This window comes from Cupressus sempervirens, chromosome 1 (assembly GCF_028749045.1).
Source record: "Cupressus sempervirens isolate cs-2001-9-10 chromosome 1, ASM2874904v1, whole genome shotgun sequence".
In the NCBI taxonomy this organism is placed as follows: domain Eukaryota; kingdom Viridiplantae; phylum Streptophyta; class Pinopsida; order Cupressales; family Cupressaceae; genus Cupressus; species Cupressus sempervirens.
Window position 1 is genome coordinate 11,396,887 of NC_143118.1, and position 22,463 is coordinate 11,419,349.

The 22,463-nt window shown below is 37.5% G+C and overlaps 1 protein-coding gene across 2 annotated transcripts; it reads left to right on the plus strand.

The window, feature by feature from the left end:
* Positions 1-367: 367 nt before the first annotated feature.
* On the plus strand, positions 368-22,257 carry LOC149575905 (uncharacterized). 2 transcript variants are annotated; one of them, XM_089815922.1, is made up of 5 exons: positions 368-682; positions 847-1,044; positions 8,831-8,934; positions 21,494-21,623; positions 21,762-22,257. In XM_089815922.1, the coding sequence occupies exons 2-5, from the start codon at positions 928-930 to the stop codon at positions 21,798-21,800; spliced, it is 390 nt and encodes a 129-aa protein (XP_089672048.1). In that variant the 5' UTR covers positions 368-682; positions 847-927; the 3' UTR covers positions 21,801-22,257. The 2 variants fall into 2 exon arrangements, with proteins under 2 accessions (XP_089672048.1, XP_089672053.1); XM_089815927.1 differs by having other exon boundaries at positions 381-682; positions 851-1,044.
* Positions 22,258-22,463: the final 206 nt, after the last annotated feature.

The window sequence follows — 22,463 nt, forward strand, 5'->3', positions numbered from 1 at the left end:
ACTCTTCAAACATCATGAGGTCAAAATGTGGTCCCATAGCCATAACTCACAACTGACCATAATGAAAGATAACAAAATTAAATTGTAAAAGTTGCTACTTCAGATCCTATCAACTTAGCTAAAATTTACCATGACATAACTAAAATCTACCATAACATCAAAATTCATCATGACCTGATATACTATGACTTGAATGATATCTTATATGAATGATGAATAGTAAAATCATCAATAAAAATTTGAGTAAATGACTGGTTGGAAAAGGTGAGGTTATAATTAAATCTTGAGAACCAATGAAGTTTAATAATTATTAAATAAATACATAGGAAAAACAAATACAAAAAAATTACTCAATGTCAAGCATGATATACGCTTTCGTTAACTTCAGTTAGGGTGCTCCTAAAGTAATCATGTTCCTGCAATGTTGTAGAATACCTCCAAATGCAACCTGTCACTTAAACACGTATATTTATTTTATAACCAGAGTCCGCTAAGACCTCTGACCAATGCTTCTGCACATGAACAGAAGCCAGGGCACTGCCGAAAGTAAACAAGTATTGGCCCAATAATACTTGTCAATACCACTCTGATGAGGGTCTTATGCTATGTTTAGAGCCTACCATCGATTAACTCCTGTTTGATCGGATGCAATCGGCCGACTGCACTTTTTGCGGAGCTTAAGGTTTGTTTTTAAATAATTTTCTAGATCTGTTTCATGCTTATTAATAGCCCTATTAATAGTCTTGGGTAAATTTTTTGAAACCATGTGGTTTTAGCCCTTGAAGAAAAAAAAATCTAGTTCTTTTCCCCTGGCCGATTGTCAATAGTCGAGTGCAATTTGTGTAGGAAGGCAGGGATGCTGGGAAAGTGAATCTGTTTCAGTAGGCGTGTTAGGTTGCGTGGAAATCGAATTCGCTGATAGGCAAGATGAAAGAAAAATCAACATCTTTTAAGTCAGCGAAGCTACATCAACAGCAGCACAACGGCGACGTTGCACCTTTTACCTTTTCGAAATTGTTGGATCCACAGGCTTCTTGGGATAAGGTATTCAGTGTTGCTTGCTCTTGAAACTTTTAATTTAGTTTCACCTGTCTGTCTTTACGCGTTCCACGATTGGTACAAAGTATTGTTTTTAAACGCATATAAATATTAGCTGAATTCGGCTGATATTGGATTCAGATATGTTAGTCATGTTTCTTGATTAATTTAGATCGGTAAATCTCGTGGGCAAACTTGGACCATATTAGCAAGATTTTTTAACGTGTTACACGTGGATCCGCATTCAATAACTCTGTTACTAGGTTTACGGGTTTCCTCATTGAAGTGACAGGGATTTGAACATGGGTATAACTCTTAAGATTGGTAGTCTATTACAAGTTTAAAATTGGGAGTGGTTTTATGAAAACCCTAAACTGGAAGAATGCTTAATTAGGGCTTCGGTCACGTCTTTTGAATGGATATTTGAGAATGTCCATCAAGCCATTATGCGAAGATCAATAGGGTTGACTGCATACTCAGCAGCTCAATAGAGAGAGAGGTAGTTTTAGGAATACTGACAACTCCAGTTCGTTACAGAGGTGGATTTAAATATTTATTTCACTGAGCCGAAGTATGGCAAGTAATATTTGAATGGGTTGAATTGCTCGATTCAGCAGAATTATATAACTTATTAAGCCTAGTTGGAATTGTAAATCTGTTATAGTGCAAATTACTGACTTACTTCTAATTATAGAGGCCAGCATTTGATCAATGATAAGTATGAATTACATTTAGCTTCAGCTTATTGTACACTTTAAGCTAATAGCATGAGGGAACGGACATTCTGGATTATATAACAGCTGATTTGTTTTGATTTTAATTTTTCCCTTTTTGACTTTCCATATTGGAATGCTTATCATATGTTTTATTCCAAAATGCATATGAGAGGCTGTCATCATGGAAGTTGGGATGGTTACAGTTAGCATAGGAGTCAGGATTATGTGGACAGCACAGAATTGCAAGGATTTGTTCTCCCCACTCTTCTGAGTTGAGGTTTGAATAAAGAAATAATGACCACTTGATAGGATTCCTCTATTTGGTAACAGCTGACGTAACTGCCAAAATTTCAGTCAATAGACCTAGCTCTGGCATCCATTTTTGATTTTTTTTTGAATTTCGATATAATCTTGTTTTATTTATGGATGGAAATTTGCAGTTATTCCTGAAATTTCATGTAAATACCATTAGCCATGACTTTTGGGCAATTGATTGCAGTTATAAAAGGGAGTGGAATCTGTTCTCTTGAATCTGTCATTGCTTTCCTCAAATCCTTGTTTGAAAAAACCTATTTCTATAAGTTAATGAATCTGGGTTTTCCCCATCAAACAATCCAACAAGCTATTGGAGATGAGAAACGAAGGATGTGCTTGTCCTTTAGAATCTGTCATTTCTTCATAAATCTCATTCAAGATTTCCATATGTGTAACACTTGGAGGAGCTTCTGAATCTATTTATTTTCTCTTGATACATTGTAAAATATAGTCATTAATTTTTTGAGTCTCTAAAGGGATAACTTTGTGATGACTAAAGCCTCATAAGAGGTAAAGAGCTCATAAAATGACTTCTGTGTCGCTAAACAACACACAACTGATGTACCGAATGGCAAGTAGAAACATTTTAATGAAGATGCCTTACACATACTGTGTGTTTCGGATGATGTTGATAATAATGGATTGATGAAGGATATGCCCAGGTCGAATACTCATTTTACGCACCCCATTAGAGCCCCTGCATCAGCTTTCGATCCCTTGCTTCATAAATGAAAGACATTCTACAATTTTTTGTCATGGAAAGTAAACCATAATCACTGTTCAATGATGCCTTAAACCAGAAACCTCCTCCTCATGAAAACCAGTAAGATATTAATGTTGCTGATTCTTGAAGAATCCATCTGTTATTATGGGGGGAATGGGGAACTATTAAATGATAGAAATCCATATGTAATGTTGACCTGGATTCTGGGAGCCTTCTATAGGCCAACAACTAAATTGTGGGACATAATGTGTTATACCATTTAGTGATGGGCATTAATGTAGGAAGGCTCCAACATTGGTGTGCTTTGTAAGAGTCTTGGTGCTGACACTTGACAAATGAGCAGAAGATTTATGGATCATAGGATCTTAGCTGACACCTTCATCGATTATAGCAGACATCTTCAGTTGGAAAAACATCAAAACAGCATCCATCGCATACCATTGGAAGAGCAAAGTTAATTATGTATGCACAATTTTTTAATTTAGTGCAGTATGGCACTGATTTAAGTGATATTCATGCACACAAATGACCAAAATGGAGCAATGGGATGCTAAGTACATTAGGAAGAAGAAGCATTGGAAGGAGTATGGAATGCAAATTCCATCTCAACAAATACAACAGAAAGGTTTAACGAAATAGAAAGTTGAAAAGGTATTTAAAAACCCAAAATGAAAGATGACGTGCATGAATAATACAATAATCAAGACTCAAGAGAACCAGCATTGATGATGCATAAAAATTGCTAACAGCCCCCTAATATGCTATTCAGCAAATGATGATCGATGATGTTCTCATGATTGTAATGTTGAATGCATCTCTGATTAGTAGGATATACCAGACTATCACCAAAATGCTGTCCTGATGAGGACTGAAGAAGAATTCTTCAACATTCAAGATGAGAATACTTTGTGAAAGTTGAAAAGTGAAAAACATATTATTGATTATGAGCTCTTATATGCTTTGAGGGAGTACAATGGTCATACTATTATGCATGTAGGCTCTTGAAGCATGTGGCAGTGTCTGTGAAATCCAAGTTTGATGAGGACTGAAGAAGAATTCTTCAACATTCAAGATGAGAATACTTTGTGAAAGTTGAAAAGTGAAAAACATATTATTGATTATGAGCTCTTATATGCTTTGAGGGAGTACAATGGTCATACTATTATGCATGTAGGATCTTGAAGCATGTGGCAGTGTCTGTGAAATCCAAGTTTGGGAGCAATGCTGACGAGTCTTTTGCTGGCATCATGTATTTAAGCTTTGACCATAGGCACTTAATACTGTGTAGAAGGAAAAAAAGGTCCTTCTAGTGGACCCTGTGGAAATTTAAGGAATAGCTGTAAAAGATTTAAGTGTTGACAGACTCTATGAACTCCATCATTCACTGGAAAAACACCAGCATTTGTTTTTAATAATTTTGAAGATTTGTAAGGTGGAATACCTAGCCAAGTGAACACTCTTTACAATGTTTGCTACAGCACAACTTTTTTAACCTTCTTCAAAGATTTAAACTCTACATAGCTCTATTAAAGTTTAACTGGAATGTATGCATGGAAATTTCCAATCTATAAAATATTTAAAACCATCAGATGAATATATTACAATTACTGCATTAATTTCAAACTAAGTTACCGATTTGGATGCAGATTCCGGAAGCGGATACGGGATGCGGGGATTTTTTTTTTTTTTTGGATGCGGATGCGTGAGGAAACATATATATATATATGCAAAGAAATGCAAGAAATATACAAAAAAAAATCATTTGATAATATGACTATGAATCTATGATACTTAACCCTTTATCAAAATTCAAGATATTTCAAAATTCATATGATATATCAATATCAATATGTGCTTGTCCAACATTAGCGTTTAGTCTTAATTTTTAAACAATAAGTTCAAATAGGTCATGTTCAAGATTCCAACAAAATAAAAACATAGTTAATGATTGAAGTCTAAAGATTCAATCAATCAGAGTCTGCCTTTGAATCATAGGGATTCGCAAGAAAATCCACATTCTCATCATCATCTCCAACTGCTGAAATATTAGTTGAATCGAGCATGGTTCCACTTATGCTAGATGCACCATGTGCCACGCTATCATCATGATTGTCTCCAACTGTAATAAGATCATGAAGTGTTGCATCCAAATTTGCACACTCAGGGGCTACATCCCAAAGCTTTGTTGCCCCTTCCTTGTAATGATCATTCTTACGTGACAAAAGACGCAAGTTGGTGTGGACAAAGACCAAGTCCTCAGCTTTCTTGGAGCCCCACCGGTTGCGCTTCACTAAATAGATAAAAGAGTATGTACTCCAATTCCTTTCAGCAGCAGAAGAACTAGCAACCTATATAGTTGTCACAAAACATACAAATGAAATTAATTTTAAAGAATGTGTGAAACACTAAATTCTAAAATGCAAGTGTAAACATAAAAGTTTAAAACAAATTTACAAAACAAAATAAAAAACTTACTTGTGATAGGACCTTGATTGCAAGAGGTTGAAGATGCTTGAAAGGTTGAACATACATGTACTACCATTTGATAGCTCCCATTCTATTTTGGTCCTTTAGTGCAAATGGAGAATGCCTTAACCCCGAAGCAAACAACCCAAATTCTTCCCTCACTTTTTCATGCATTTCTTCCAATGGGAAGAGTCCTGTAAGAGCTTTGTGGCACCCCTCAGCAACCTCCTCATCCGCAAATGGTGCAACTCTACCCGGCATACCAACTACCTCTTCATTGTAGTACCTAGGAGATAAGGCATATGCAAGAAGGTGCAATGGGGTAGTCATCTTATTCCAGCGATGGTGGATAATTGCTTGCACTTGGGTGCATAAGGCTTCACATTGTGTGGGGTCACTCTCATGTGCTTGTATAGAATGTTTTACCTTCTCAACCATGGTGTCCATGCCATCATACACATCCCCCAAGCAAGGTGTATCTGTATTAGCAAAACGGAGCATAGTCATGATGGGCTTGGTGAAATTCAATACATATGCCACACGAGCCCACCAACTCTCACTCAAGATCAAATCTCTGATCCTTTGTGCGCTTTCTGAATTTGAGATCTTCCACACACCCCATTGATTACCGATGACCATTTGGCCCAATGCATCTTTTACCTTGAGGAATCGTCTCATAACAATTGTATGAGATGCAAAACGGGTCTCAACAACCTAAGCAAGTTAACAATATGTCAATTGACAATATAATTATAAATTTTAATTTTTAACTAAATTACAAAACCATGAAACTTAGTAATTTAAAAAAATTAATTTACCTTCAGCAACTCCAATTTGGAGTATGTTCTAAAAATGGATTGTGACATTTGGTGGTTGGTCACAAACATCTGTATGTCCTCCCCCTCTTCATATATTTTCTTCACCCAATCTACTTCAGTGCCAATCCTCTGCATGATCAAGTTAAGGGAGTGAGCAGTGCATGGGGTCCAAAAAAATGCTCATACCGACTCTCAACCAAAGCACTTGCACCCCTGCAATTTTTGGCATTGTCTGTGACCACCTGTACCACATTCTCACTACCCACCATCTCAATGGCCTCAATGCAAATTCTAGAAATGAATTCGGAATCCTTCACTTGCCCCTCACAATCAATAGCCCTCAAAAACATTGCCCCTTTGGGGTAAACTGCAATCACATTAATTAGTGGCCGGTTTCTTGTATCCTTCCAACCATCTAACACAATAGTTAGACCCGAAGTTTTCCAAGATTTTTTGATTGGTTGAAGGTCTTTCTCTATATGTGCCTTTTCTTGTTGCAATAGAGTTGTACGCACCTTTTCATACCCCGGGCTTGTGTAGTTAGTTGGTGATTCTTTGATTGCTGCCACCATTTCCTTCCAATATGGCGATCTCACCAAGTTGAAAGGAAGCCCATTCGGATAGAGGCAACGTGCAATAGCTTCATCAGTGCGGTCTCTCTCTTGCCTTCATTTTAAATGCGGTGTGCAATGGGCCTCTTTTGCGGGTTGAAATTTCCACTTCTTCCTCATCCTCTCCTGGCACAAGTACTTGCAGGAATGGGTGTTGGGAGGATGCAATTGGTTTAGTGGGTGTCTGTAGCTTGCTCTTTGAGGAAGGACCTCGATAGTAGCTTTTTTTTGATCTATTGATCAATGCATCAGCAGCTTCTTGTTCTCTTACAAATGAAAGTATTTTCGCACTAGTCATCCCAGTACCATTTTTGCCTATGCACATTCCAAATTCTTTGCCAGCCCATAAAATGAAGCTTCACTCGGGAATATGAGCTATTGAAAGGTTTTCCTTTGTTACTTTGACAATAATTGCACTTCCAATAGTATGAGCCACCTCTTGAAACTTGTGATATCCATGTTGTATGTCTCCACAAAAGAGAACCTACATCAATTTTGAAATTATCAGTCCCTTCCCCTCCTTGGCCCCCCACTGAACTTTGACTAGCACTACCACTGGTATCCATTCTTGCCTAGTTTTTTGCAACCTATTTTATAAGAAAATAAATAAATTTTAATTAGTTCCTAACAACTATGAACATCAATGATCATGCATACAAGTGGAAAGAAGTGAGAAAAACTACCTAAATAGATACCCAAAGTTGCTTCTACATATCTTTCAAAAAAAAAAATTGAAGAAAAACTTTAAAAAAATCTTCAAGAACTTGAAAAAAATCATCAAAAACTCAAAAAATTCATCTAAATACTCAAGAAAAGGATTGATCACTTACCTTGAATGGTTTAAACTTCTTTGAGAAAGCTATCTCTCCCTCTTCGGTCGATCCTCTTCGAAAATGCTGAACTTAGCTTCACAATGAAGGAGTGGCTGTAGGTGCAAACAAAGTTCTAAAATGACTCTTGTGAATGCTTCTATATTGACTTCTAGGGTCGTTTTAGGGTTTCATAGTGAAAAAATATTTTAAAAATGCTTTCCATCACATGTCTTAATGCAAATTTAAGTTAAAGAATATTGTTTTTTTTTTTTTTTTTTGGGCTTAGCCGGCACTGGGCCTGTGGATGCACCTGGATGCGCTGTGGGTGCTGGCCGGAAGCCAGCCGCAGGCAGCCATATGCGTGGTATCAGCTTCCCCGCACATCTGGCTGCATGCGGCTGGCTTCCGGCCAGCACCCGCAGGGCATCCGGGTGCATCACGCATCCGTCCGCCTCGGATGCGGAAGCCACCCTTGACGCCCACAAATTGGTATCACAGATTTCAAAACCTACCATAATTAGCTTTGCTATTAGTAACATGGATACTGGACTGTCTTTTGTTATTAATTTAGAGAAGGTTTTATCAAATTCTACCATTTTTCAGAGCATCAATATAACCCAGCTTAAGATAAAAATAAATAAATATTAACATGGATACTGGACTATCTTTTGTTATTAATTTAGAGAAGGTTTTATCAAATTCAACCATTTTTCTTTGCAGAGCATCAATATAACCCAGCTTAAGATAAGAAAAATAAATATCTATAAGCCTTACCTTATCACTATATTGAGTGCATCTGCTGCTTTGCCACGTTTGGCTCCTATTGCACATGTAGAGACTGAGTTTTCCAAAGTCTATTTGGTTCTCTTGTACATATGGACACTGATACTTCCAAAATTTCTTACTTTAATGTAAAGAAGAATCCTTAGTAAGTGCTCAGTGTAAATAAGAGTGTCAAGCCATAAAAAAATCAAAGATTTTCAAATGAGAAGAGAGAGTTTAAGAGGATTTTTTTTAATCTCAATAATCAATACGGTCAATGATCTGACATATCTTTGTTTTGTTTAATCCATTTGTTATAGTCTTTGCAAAGTGATATTGCTAACTTTATGCTGACTAAAATTATACAACTGGTTGAAAGACATAATTGAACTATGAGACATGTTTGACATTTCAATGTAGCTTCTCTAAAACAAACTTTTAATATTGATGATTGATGACAGCATTGCAGATAAATATCTAATAATTTAATAACTATATGTTAGACAGTCAAGAGATCAAGATAGTAGTTGGCAATCTATTAATTTCTGTTGCCAATCTTAATTTGCAGGATCAATTAGGAGACGTGCTGCACTGGATTCGACAAGCTGTTGCACTTATATGTGGTCTAACTTGGGGTCTTATTCCCTTAATTGGTGCTATTTGGATACTTGTGTATGTTCCTAATGCCATTATCTTTTTTAGCATATCCTTAACAATTAATTTTTTTATTATATTTGATTAAGAATGCATGTGGATTAAAAGCTGTACCATTGCTGTTTGCAAAAATATAGATACAGTCAACCCAAGACGAAATATGTGTGTGCATAGGTATGTAGGAATAGGATAAGAACCTGGCATACATATTATAGACGATGAATTGTGCAATTCTTGAGAATATAAACAACAATACATACAGGAAAATAACCAACACCCCTCAACATGTTTGTAACTTTGTTGTCACAAACATAAAGTTGGTCAGGGAAGTGTGTCAGTTGAACAGTTGGCAAACACCTACTTGTATAAATCACAAATACCTATTTTTGACTAACCAAAATCTGATTAGAGGTTGTTAGAGTGGGGTTGCTGTTGCACCAAAAGACTGATCTGTCAATGCTTGATACAACCATTCAACTTATAGTAGACAGGTGGCGGTTACTTGTTATGAATCCTGAGGGGAGCATTGAACAAATATCCAACAATCTCTCCCTTAGTGTTATCCGAGGGTCTGAGGATTCAAACTTGTGACCAAGCTCTGATACCATTTGTTAGAGTGGGGTTTCCGTTGCACCAGAAAACTGATTTGTTAATGCCCGATACAATCACTCAACTTATAGTACATAGGAGATGGTTAAGCCCTTGTCACGAATCCCGAGGGGAGTGTTGAACAAATTTCCAACAGGGGTATCACTCACCCTAGCTGGTTAGATGATACACACGACGAAGCTGTCGAGGGATTATATCTAATATCCGGAAAGCTAGTTGTCTCAAAGGAAAAATATGACACAGTGCTATGAGATTACTGTGTAAGATGTAAATGCGTAGTTTTTGAGTTTCAGCTAGCCAAAGTGAATTATAAGTGTAAGCTAAACTATCTGGCTTCTTACTTCCACTTGTGTTATTACAAAACACTCATTTGTGAATCCGTCACAATTTCTTGCCTTTGAACCAGCTAGAAACTGGCTGCACTGGATAGTTTGTCATCTAAGACTATTAAAGGGATCTTTAATAAACTGCAAGTTACTTTTCATTGGCCAATTAATTATATTTTAAACAACATGAAAGAAATTTCCTGTATGAAAATTCACATTCCTTTAAGAGGTAAAAGAAAGCAGCATTAGTATTCAAAATCTCTGTCGAGCAAGGCTAATGAAAGAAAATAATGACTGTTTAAATGGATGTGCTTAGAAATAACTAGATTCCTCATCTGAAGATGGAGGGGATCATAGGTGTCTTGAGGATTGTGCATATGCTAGCAGCTATAATGTCTAGCATCCTGGCTACATAAATTAATGGTAAAAATTAATATCAATGTGTAGTTTATATGCTCAAGATAATAGATTCCTCATCCAAAGAATGAAGGGACTACAAGTCTACAACTGTGCCAATGACCTTGATCAAAGCTAACTTTGTTTAGAATATGATAGAATTAGTGGACATGATATTTCTTCAGTCCATCTCCATGATAGAAGACTTCCGGTAATAACTCTGTCGCTGATGTTTGTGTCAATGTTTTGGGTCATACTCTATGATCTATCGTTAGGAACAGGAAGAGATTCAATAAAATTGGACAATTCAATTTTTTTAGTTCCAAGAAACAGGAATTTTCGCCGAAGAACTGCTCTTATTAATTATTAGTTGTCAATGTCATTATCCTCCTTATATAATCTGTAAGAGAATGAGCTAAACATGCATTTGTTGAAAGTAAATGGAGAATCCATAGAATAGGAGAAATTAGAGGTCATGTCACAAATTTTCCTGAGGTTCAAATGATGCTTTAAAATGGTTGTACAAAGTGTTGAAAAACACTATATGTATCATAAAACAAGCAGAAAATAGCCAAAAATACTAGAAAAAGATAAAAAGTAGACATCAAAATGAAAAAATTCGTTTGTGAAACTAAAATTATCTATGGAATACATTATAGTTTATACCAGCTGCATGAAATTCTGGTACTTAAGTTGGTAATGGCATACACAGATCCTGACTTCTAGAAAAATCAACAACTTGACAACTTCCTTTTAGCAGGGTCTATGTGCATATCAGAGTGGTGCTTTTATGATATTTGCAAAGTGGTATGGTGAACATTGTCTGCCATATGGTGATCTAATACATGACCTAATTATTCATCCTGAAGACTCTCTGTGTTAAATCAATGGTGCACCTCTATTTGTTAAATACAACTTCCATCATAGAAAGCAGTAGCGGGTTTATTTTGTTGAAAGTCAATTTGCTTTAGAATTCTTTGTTGAAAATTGCTTCACATACCAAATCTGTCCTGCTATAGTTTCACATTCGATAAAGATACCAGTGCACTCCAACTCACATTTTGCTATACTTTGCATGTCAGTGTCAAACGTTCACAATATAGACCTGTATACCATACAATAATCTGTAATGGGCACCCCTGGATGTCTCAAAAAACTAAACCAAATTGCTGAAAGGAATTATGTCAAACAGTTTGCATTCAACTTCTTAAAACCCCTTATAACTCCGGAAATCAAACGTTTATTTGTTTGTTGTGTTTCATGCATGGAATTGGTATCATACAACATAAACAAGAAAGGAACTACGATAATATGCAAAGTGGAAATGAACTGCTGCTAATAAAATGTTATTTTCAGAATTCATAAAACCAAATACATGGCAGATTTATCAACTCACTAATTACTTCAGCAATATTGTCATAATACTACAGCCCATGCTTACGAACTTGCTGCTACAATACTTTGTCCTTCAATCAGTCCACTACCTTCGTAATACCATTCCCTCAAAGCGGCATAAGCGTCGGACAAGTAGTGAAGAAGATATGAGCAAAATACCAAATCTGCCTATAGCCGGAAATGCAACTAAACTGCCTGATAATGAAGCCAAAAACAAAGAATTCCAAAGGCCAAACCCCAAGGGAATGACGTCTAGAATGTTACAAGAGAGGATAGACGTCCTCAAATGCCAAGAACTGAGCTGCAACTCACATACCAATTTCTTCTCATATTCAACCCTGCCTAATGAAGCCACAGATGCTTCCTTTTATCCTATTCCCACGGGTCCGCTCAACTCATATGGGCAATGTGGGATAAAAGATGTGTAATATAAAACATATATTAAAATACCCCTTATGTCTCCCTTGGGTACACATTACCATAAAATAAATATTAAAGTAACACTTTAATATTTTACAATTAAATTAGACGTTACTTTAATAAAACTTCAGGCATTAAAATGTATTAGCAATCGAACTCCGAATAATGCGAGTGATAGCTCATCGGAAAGCTCTCATCGAGGAGTATCGAATCCAATCACCAAAATTGACCTGCACTGTGTCCTGCCGACTTACTAAAAATAGTAAGTATGCCTGAAACTGAGTAAATCAACTTCGTTTTGGCCCAAACTGGAAATGACTAGGCCAAAACACTCCAAGATCCCATTAAACCCTTCGTTAGCCCTCGGGACCATGTAGAACAAGGCTAACGCACACACACTTGGTCAACTGCTAAAATGGGGACATTACAGTCCGCCCCCCTTGAAATTGCTTGTCCTCAAGCAATCTCAGTCCAGCCTGCTGAATAACCTGCTCACTCTCCCATGTAGAATCTTCCTCCGGCAGGTCTTTCCATCTGACCAAATACTCCTTCACTATCCTGCTTCTAAGCTTCCTCTCTCTGGTATCCAGAATAGCCTCAGGTACTAACACAAGCTTCCCCTCCTCATCCAAAGGGGGTAAATCTGCAGAAGGCACTACACTCTGACCAATGGCTTTCTTAAGCCTAGACACATGAAACACATTGTGCACTCGATTGCCTTCTGGAAGCTCAAGCTCATAGGCGACTTTGCCCACTTTGCGAATCACCCTGTATGGACCATAAAATCTAGGTTTCAACTTTTCAGCTCCGCTCTTCTTGAGCGATGACTGTCTATATGGTTGTAGCCTCAAGTAAACCATATCCCCTACCTCGAAGCTGCGCTCTATTCGGTGCTGATCAGCATACAATTTCTGTTGATTCTGGGCCTGTTGTATATTCTCTTTGAGCACTTTCAGGATGTCCTGACTATCCTGCAATAAGTTTTTGGCTTTGGGCACTCTACTGTCCCCCAAAACTAAATCCATGAAGCTAGGTGCTTCATAACCATAGAGTGCCATGAAAGGAGTCATCTTGATGGACATATGATAAGTGGTGTTATAACAATACTCTCCCATATGCAACCATCTGATCCAAGCCTTTTGTTGTGTAGTTACATAGTTCCTCAAATATCCTTCCGCCCATTTATTCACAATCTCTGTTTGCCCATCTGTTTGCGGATGATAACTAGTGCTAGGTGTAAGATCTGTACCACACAACCTAAACAACTCTTGCCAAAAAACACTCATAAACTTACTATCCTGGTCGCTGACAATGAATCTGGGCAACCCATGTAACCTGAATATCTCTTTAAAGAAAAGCTCTGCCACCTGTGCTGCTGTGTAAGTGGACGGAATAGCAATGAAGTGAGCAAACTTCGTCAGGCGGTCCACCACCACATAGATGCAATCCCTTCCCTGTACTCGTGGTAAACCAGTGATGAAGTCCATCGAAATACTTTCCCATTTCCTATTAGGAATGGGCAAGGGCTGTAATAAACCTGCAGGAAATGTGTGTTCTCCCTTATTCTGTTGACAAACCACACACTCCCTGACATACCTCTGAACATCATCCTTGAGCCCTTTCCATGAAAACCGCTCTCGGATCTGCCTGTAGGTCTTGAAGACCCCCGGATGTCCAGCTGTGGGTGCATCATGAAATGCTTTCAGTATCGCCTCTCTCAAATGTGATGATGGAATCAAATAAACCCTGTCCTGAACTCTGATCAATCCATCTATCACCTCATAGCGATCATCCTGTATGGTACCTGAAATCAATCCAGAAGCCCAAGCATCTCCGACATACTCTGCTATAATCTGATCTCTCCAATCTCCTGAAATCTCTGCCAGAGCACATAAGTGAGGTCTCCGAGATAAGGCATCAGCCACCACATTTTTCTTACCTTTGACAAACTCTATGTCAAAGTCATAAGCCTGCAATTTAGTCACCCATTTTTGTTGCCGGTCATTAAGATCACGCTGGCTCATGAAGTATTTAATACTGTTGTGATCAGTCTTGATCACAAAACGTCCACCTACCAAATATGATCGAAATTTGGCCAATGCATGCATTATGGCCAACATCTCCCGGTCATAGACAGAATAACTTTTCTCAACTCCTCGGAGCTTCCTACTCTCGAATGCAATGGGATGCTTCTCCTGCATCAATACTGCTCCAATCCCATCACCAGATGCATCACAATGAAGCTCAAAAGGCTTCGTGAAATCCGGTAGAGCTAGAACTAGACATGAAGACATTACCTGCTTGAAATGCTCAAAACACCTCTGTGCTGCCCCTGTCCACACGAAGGCTCCTTTCCTGGTAAGATCTGTCAAGGGTGTAGCAATCTGTGAGAATCCCTTAACAAACCTCCTATAAAAACCACATAAACCAAAGAATCCCTTAAGCTGTGTAAGGTTTGTTGGAGTAGGCCATTCTACAATAGCTCTAATCTTTTCGGGATCAACCCGAACGCCATCTGCACTAATGATATGCCCCAGGTAAAGGAGCTCAGTCATGCCAAACTCACATTTAGATTCCTTGGCATACAATGACTCTCTCTCCAAAATAGATAACACCTCCTCTAGATGATGTAAGTGCTCCTCCCAGGTCTTACTGAAGACCAAGATGTCATCAAAGAAGATCAAGACAAATCTCCTCAGCTGCTTCCTGAATACTTGGTTCATACAACTTTGAAATGTAGCAGGTGCATTGGTTAGACCAAATGGCATAACCATGAACTCAAAGTGGCCATAGTGACATCGGAAGGCTGTTTTCTCAATGTCCTTTGCTCTCATCCTGATCTGATGGTATCCGGATCGCAAATCAATTTTGGTGAAGAAGCATGCCCCATGCAACTCATCAATCAGCTCATCAATCCTAGGAATGGGATACCTGTTTTTAATTGTTTTCTTATTCAGTGCCCTGTAATCGATGCACATGCGCATCGTCCCATCCTTCTTCTTTACCAATACTACTGCTGAAGCAAAAGGGCTCTTACTGGGCCTGATATGCCCCATCTCCAACAAATCCTTAATCGCCTTCTCTATCTCATCCTTGTGTTTCTTAGGATGACGATAGGGAGTAATCATAACTAGTTTGGCTCCCTCCTCGAGCTCAATAACATGTTCCATCCCTCTGTCAGGAGGAACCCCATGAGGAATATCGCTAAATACTTTAGCGTGTCTATCGAGTATCTTCTGAACATCTAGTGGATGACTCTTTTCTTGTGGCTCTGGTGAAGTTGGCATAATGTGGCACTCTGCCGCCCACTCTATGTCATCATGACGAAAAAGTCTCTGCATTCTCCTCAAGGACACTATTCTGCAACCTCCATCTGAAAGCCCTCTAAGTACCACAGTTCTCCCCTCATGCTGGAATCTCATCTCCAATTTCGCTAGATTGAGTGTGAACTCAACTAGTGAAGCCATCCATGTCATGTCGAGGATGACATCATAATCTCCCATGTCCACAACATAGAACTCATCCTCCAACTCGTAGCCATCTCCAAACTTGATGCGAAGATTAGATATCTTCCGAGTGCATAATAACTTATCACCGTTAGCCACCATGACTCTAAACCCATCATGCTCCTCTGTCTGTAACCCTCTCCTGGCTACCAACTGTGCATCTATGAAGTTATGTGTAGCCCCAGTGTCAATAAGAGATATCACTTTCTGCCCCTGGATAGTACCCCTGACCTTAAATGTGATTGCCTTTTGGGCCCCTGTCAAGCGTGCCAACGATCTATCATCCTTAGGAATGTTGCTCTCCTCTATAGTGTTACCCTCATCTGAATCGGAGTGCTGATCCTCCCCTTCTGACTCTGACTCTTCTGCTGAAAAATACTCCATTTGATTTGCCTTAGCCTTGAGAGAACATTTATGAGATAAGTCCCAAGGCTCTCTAAAATGGAAGCACAGCTTCTTCTTTCGAAGTTCATTCAAGGTTTCATTGTCTAGTCCTTTGGATCCTTCTTTGGGTTTGCTATACTCTTTCTGAAATGATTTTTTGTCTTTGTCCTTGCGGTAGGAAGAATCTGTTGAATGGTTTTTTCCTTTGTATACCGAAGGGGCTAAATCTCGTGCCTTTTTAGTTGCTTCAGCTAACGTGAGTGGATCATGTCCCTTCACCCAACCTCGTAATGGATCAGCAAGACCATCACAAAATAACACCACCAATCTCCTAGGAGAGATATCAGTAACAAGTACAGACAAGCGCTGAAACTCGGCAATGTAAGCGTCCACAGAACCTGACTGTTTTAACTGTGCTAGCTCCTTGAAATGTAACTCGGGATCCTTAGTGTCAAATCTCCCAATCAATGTTTCAGTGAATTCCTCATAGGATGTAATCTGATTATGCCCCAAAGTCACCATGCCATGATGCCACCATTCATGTGCAATGCCATCCAAGTGCATAGCCGCATACTTGATAGCCTCCTCCTCAGGCATAGGATTTAGCTGCAAGTATGTATCTACCTTCTGCACCCAAGCTCGTGCAGTCATCTTCCCTGAAGCATCATAATAAGGTAAAGAAAGTTTTCCAACTTTCTTCCTCAGCTCAAAGTTTTGATTCCTCCCTCCTGCTTTAGGCATGTGTCTCATCCTCAAGTCCATATAATCTCTAAGAGAAATATCCGCCTGAAACTCTGGTCCACTAGCCTCCCAGTCCCTCCTGAACTGATCCTGTAACTCGGTAATCTGCGGTTCGTTTACTGGATGAACCGGATCTCTGGGTGGAAAAGTGGGTAGAAGAGGTCTCGAGCTCGCAGTCCGTGCTGGGCGTGCAACGTGTCTAAAGTTATCAGCCTCATTCCCATTATTGCCGTGTCCATTATTACCATTAATGTTATTCTCAGGACCATTGTTGTTGTCTTGGCCTTCATGGTTATTGTTTCCCTCGTTGTTATTGTTTCTGTTGTTGGCATCACCTGGATTAATATTGACACCCATCTGTCTAGCCATGAGCTGCAACATCATGTCCATTCGGCTATTCTGCTCCTGCTGCATACGCTGCCCCTGCTCTAATGTATCCAGTAACTGTCGGAACAGTACCTCCTCCTGATCTGGACCAGCATTTCTGCCTCCGCCTAATCCTGTATTCCTGTCATCTCGATCACCCATATTATTGTCCTGATCACAGAATATCTCCTCTGTGTCTGTATGGTTGAATTCAATGTCCCCCTGCACGGATGTACTAGACTGTTTGCTTTGCAAGTCTGAAATCCTATTTTGTCTTGCTCTGGTATCGCGAAAATTATAAGACCCCTGTCGCATGCTCAAACATAAATGCTTAGCTTGTGTTTTTTACTTACTTTTTCCCTCTATCCGGCTGTTCCAAATTCCCTATAAGACCTCCACAGGATGGCAGGACTTATAGCTCTGATACCACTGTAATGGGCACCCCTAGATGTCCCAAAAAACTAAACCAAATTGCTGAAAGGAATTATGTCAAACAGTTTGCATTTAACTTCTTAAAACCCCTTATAACTCCGGAAATCAAACGTTTATTTGTTTGTTGTGTTTCATGCATGGAATTGGTATCATACAACATAGACAAGAAAGGAACTACGATAATATGCAAAGTGGAAATGAATTGCTGCTAATAAAATGTTATTTTTAGAATTCATAAAACCAAATACATGGCAGATTTATCAACTCACTAATTACTTCAGCAATATTGTCATAATACTCCAGCCCATGCTTACGAACTTGCTGCTACAATACTTTGTCCTTCAATCAGTCCACTACCTTCGTAATACCATTCCCTCAAAGCGGCATAAGCGTCGGACAAGTAGTGAAGAAGATATGAGCAAAATACCAAATCTGCCTGTAGCCGGAAATGCAACTAAACTGCCTGATAATGAAGCCAAAAACAAAGAATTCCAAAGGCCAAACCCCAAGGGAATGACGTCTAGAATGTTACAAGAGAGGATAGACGTCCTCAAATGCCAAGAACTGAGCTGCAACTCACATACCAATTTCTTCTCATATTCAACCCTGCCTAATGAAGCCACAGATGCTTCCTTTTATCCTATTCCCATGGGTCCGCTCAACTCATATGGGCAATGTGGGATAAAAGATGTGTAATATAAAACATATATTAAAATACCCCTTATGTCTCCCTTGGGTACACATTACCATAAAATAAATATTAAAGTAACACTTTAATATTTTACAATTAAATTAGACGTTACTTTAATAAAACTTCAGGCATTAAAATGTATTAGCAATCGAACTCCGAATAATGCGAGTGATAGCTCATCGGAAAGCTCTCACCGAGGAGTATCGAATCCAATCACCAAAATTGACCTGCACTGTGTCCTGCCGACTTACTAAAAATAGTAAGTATGCCTGAAACTGAGTAAATCAACTTCGTTTTGGCCCAAACTGGAAATGACTAAGCCAAAACACTCCAAGATCCCATTAAACCCTTCGTTAGCCCTCGGGACCATGTAGAACAAGGCTAACGCACACACACTTGGTCAACTGCTAAAATGGGGACATTACATAATCAACTTCATGGGTTAGGAAGTGTATTATTTGAATAACCATACATTATCTCCCTTCTCATAACAATATACTGAACCATCAGTTATTGTGGCAGTTAAAATTAATGAGTCTGTCTTACTAATTATTGACAGCGTGTTATATATCTCTTAATTTTTGACTGGCATCGGTATGAATTGAGTTAAAGTTTAGACTGATACATATTGAATATTTTAAGTTATATGCAGATTCTCCTTGCTAACTAATGATACTATCTACTTTCCTAAAAAATGTCAACACCTGAACAGTACCAATGCCTTTGTTGAAGTATTATGTTTCCATTCTTTATGAATTTATGGCTCAAAAGATTTTTTAGCACTGAATATGGAAGCTTTATCTACCTGTAATTTTCTGATCTCTGTCTGGAGAATCTTCTGGTACCATATTTTAGAATTCATAGTTTTGAGTCTTTTGACTGGGTACAAAAATATGTCATTGGGCTATTAGCATCTATAATGTACCAGAAAGAAACTGCAGTCAACTGACTTTGGTTACTGGCATCAAATTTTCAAGTTCTATCAAAATAGTGTCTAGAAATAGCTGGGAAGCCATTACCTATTCCATATAGGTTCATTGGTAACTTTCAACTGTGCAATTTGCTCTGTCAGATGTCTCATTTCAATTACTAAATTAATAATACTAGTCTCTTGATCATTTTCAAAATTGGTTACGAAGATGTAACTTGATAGGATTCAAACTAATGTGATAAGAATTAAGAATAAGATAACGTTTTAAAATTTTCATTAAAGTGCAATGGCCTATTCTGGAGATTCTTTGCATTCCCGGCAATATTATATGTTCTTCATGTATATCATGTTCAATATTTAAGTTCTTTATAAGTTTATAGTACTGCTAGTCATAGTTTCAAAACTGAACAAGTACTCACCTAACTCACAAGTTAATTTTTTGGGTCCAAATTAACGTGCAACTTTTTCAGTTGCAAAAATAACTCACCAAGTTTTGCCTCGTTAATCAATTCAAGTATTTTTTTAAATTTCCAAAGGTTTGCCAAGCCCAGACCAAAACTGGATCTGGCTAGTTTTGCTGGGATGTGAGTTTTGCAATTATTCTTTAAAACCTTAAATATGTCTATGTGATACAATTGCGTACCAGGCATCATTTTCCATTTCAAAATCATATTTCCTCTACCAGTGACCTTGTTGAAGTATTGTGTTTCTGTTCTTCATGAATTTTTGGCTTAAAAGATTTTTTAACACTGAATATGGAAGCTTTATCTACCTGTAATTTTCTGACCTCTTTGTCTGGAGGACCTTCGGGTACCATCTTTTAGGATTCATAATTTTGAGTCTTTTGACTGGGTACAAATCTATGTCATTACACTATTAGCATATATAATGTACCAGAAAGAAACTTCAGTCAGCTGACTTTGGCTACTGGCATCACATTTTCAAATTCTACCAAAATAGTGTCTAGAAATGGCTGGGAAGCCATTACCTATTCCATATAGGTTCATTGGTAACTTTCAACTGTGCAATTTGCAATGTTGGATGTCGCACTTCAATTGTTAAATTAATAATACCAGTCTCTTGATCATTTTCAAAATTATTTATGAAGATGTAACTTGATAGGATTCATACTAATGTGATGAGAATTAAGAATTAGATAGCATGTTTTAAATTTTTTAATTAAAGTGCAATGGTACATTGGAGATGCATTCTTTACATTCCCGGAAGTATTATACTTTCTTCATATATATCATGTTCAATATTTAAGTAATTTATAGGACTGCTAGTCATAGTTTCAAAACTGAACAAGTACTCACTTAACTCACAAGTTAATTTTGGGTTTAAATTAATGTGCAATTTTTTCAGTTACAAAAATATCTCACCAAGTTTTGCCGAGTTAATGAATTCAAGTATTGTTTTTTTAATTTCCAAAGTTTTGCCAAGCCCAGATGAAAATTGAATCTGGTGAGTTTTGTTGGGATGTGAGTTTTGCTACTATTCTTTAAAACCTTAAATATGTCTGTGCGATACAATTACATACCAGGCATCATTTACCATTTCAAAATCATGAATTTCCTCTACCAGTGCCTTTGTTGAAGTATTGTGTTTCTGTTCTTCATAAATTTATGGCTCAAAAGATTTTTTAACACTGAATATGGAAGCTTTATCTACTTGTAATTTTCTGATCTCTTTGCCTGGAGGATGTTCCAGTACCATCTTTTTAGGATTCATAATTTTGAGTCTCTTGACTGGGTACAAAAATATGTCATTAGGCTAATGAGCATAAATAATGTACCAGAAATAAACTTCAGTCAACTGACTTTGGTTACTGGCATCAAATTTTCAAGTTCTATCAAAATATTGTCTAGAAATGGCTGGGAAGTCGTTACCTATTCCATATAGGTTCTTTGGTAACTTTCAACTGTGCAATTTGCATTGTCAGATGTCTCACTTCAATTGCTAAATTAATAAGACCAGTCTCTTGATCATTTTCAAAATTGTTTATGAAGATGTAACTTGATAGGATTCAAACTAATGCAATAAGAATTAAGAATCAAGAATTAGATAACATGTTTAAGTTTTTAATTTAACTGCAATGGCCTATTCTGGAGATGCATTCTTTACATTCCTGGCAACATTATATATCATGCAAGTTAATAGTATACGAAGTTTTGCATCCATTCTTAAAAATACAGAATAGCTATTTGGTACCAATTGAGAATATCAAATTTGCTGGTTCACATACAGTTATGTCTATTAAACTCAACTTATACTTAATGATATTATCAAAATCCTTCATTATGTTTTCGAATAGTAGAAGCAAATTAGGATTTTCTTGTGCTACCAAGTTAAGTAATTCTAATTATGCGTTTCCTTTCAGATTTTTATTGTTGTCTTCAGGTATTATCTATGTATATTATTCTCTTGTCTTGAAAGTTGATGAGGAAGAATTTGGTGGGCATGGGACTCTTCTTCAAGAAGGAATGTTTGCATCTGTTACTCTCTTCTTGGTAAAAATACACTGTTTTGTTTGAATTATTGATGGCTGAAAATTCCGACTTGGAGTTTTTAGTTTTTGAAAGGATTATGTACTCTTGTTGTACTGATTTCCTTGAAAGCATTCTGATGCTTCTTATATTCTTGTGCAGCTTTCTTGGATAATGGCATACAGCTTACTTCATTTTTGATTCATGGATTAATTTCCAAAGGGCTAGAGAAAGATTATGGAGTACGTAAACATGAAAATAGACAAATTGAAGTTAAGAGTGCTTCAGTGAAGTTTTGTTGCAAAAGCATCAACCCTCTTATTTGTACCTTAATTGCATGTTAAATCCATTTGTAACTTTGTTTTTGTATTCCTGCAATTTGGATTTGATTACACAGCATGTGAAGAATAATACGCAAAGTGCTAATGCTGACATTTGTTTCTGCCAAACGGTTAAGAAACTTAAATGTTAGACAAGGCAAGTTTTAGTGTATGCACTTTCAGTGTCTATTTGGATTACAAATATCATTTTTTTGACACGTATGCTACTGTTTTCGATAAAATACACCTTTCAATGCAACTAGGAAAATGTAGCTAACATTATCCTCATTCTGTATAAGAATTAATATCATTTTATACATATGATATATTTCAGGTTAGTTCCATCTAAAAATTTGTGGCTATTTGGAGAATACTCGATTTTCTTGCTTGTAAAACATCCTAGTGTATTAATCAATGGGAATGAAATGGATAGCATTTACCAATTTTAATACAGCGTTATTATTGAAGTGGGACTGTTGCAAACCCTGATGGTTGAGGAACCTTTGATACACTCTTGAAAACAAAGATGAAACCCATTATAGGT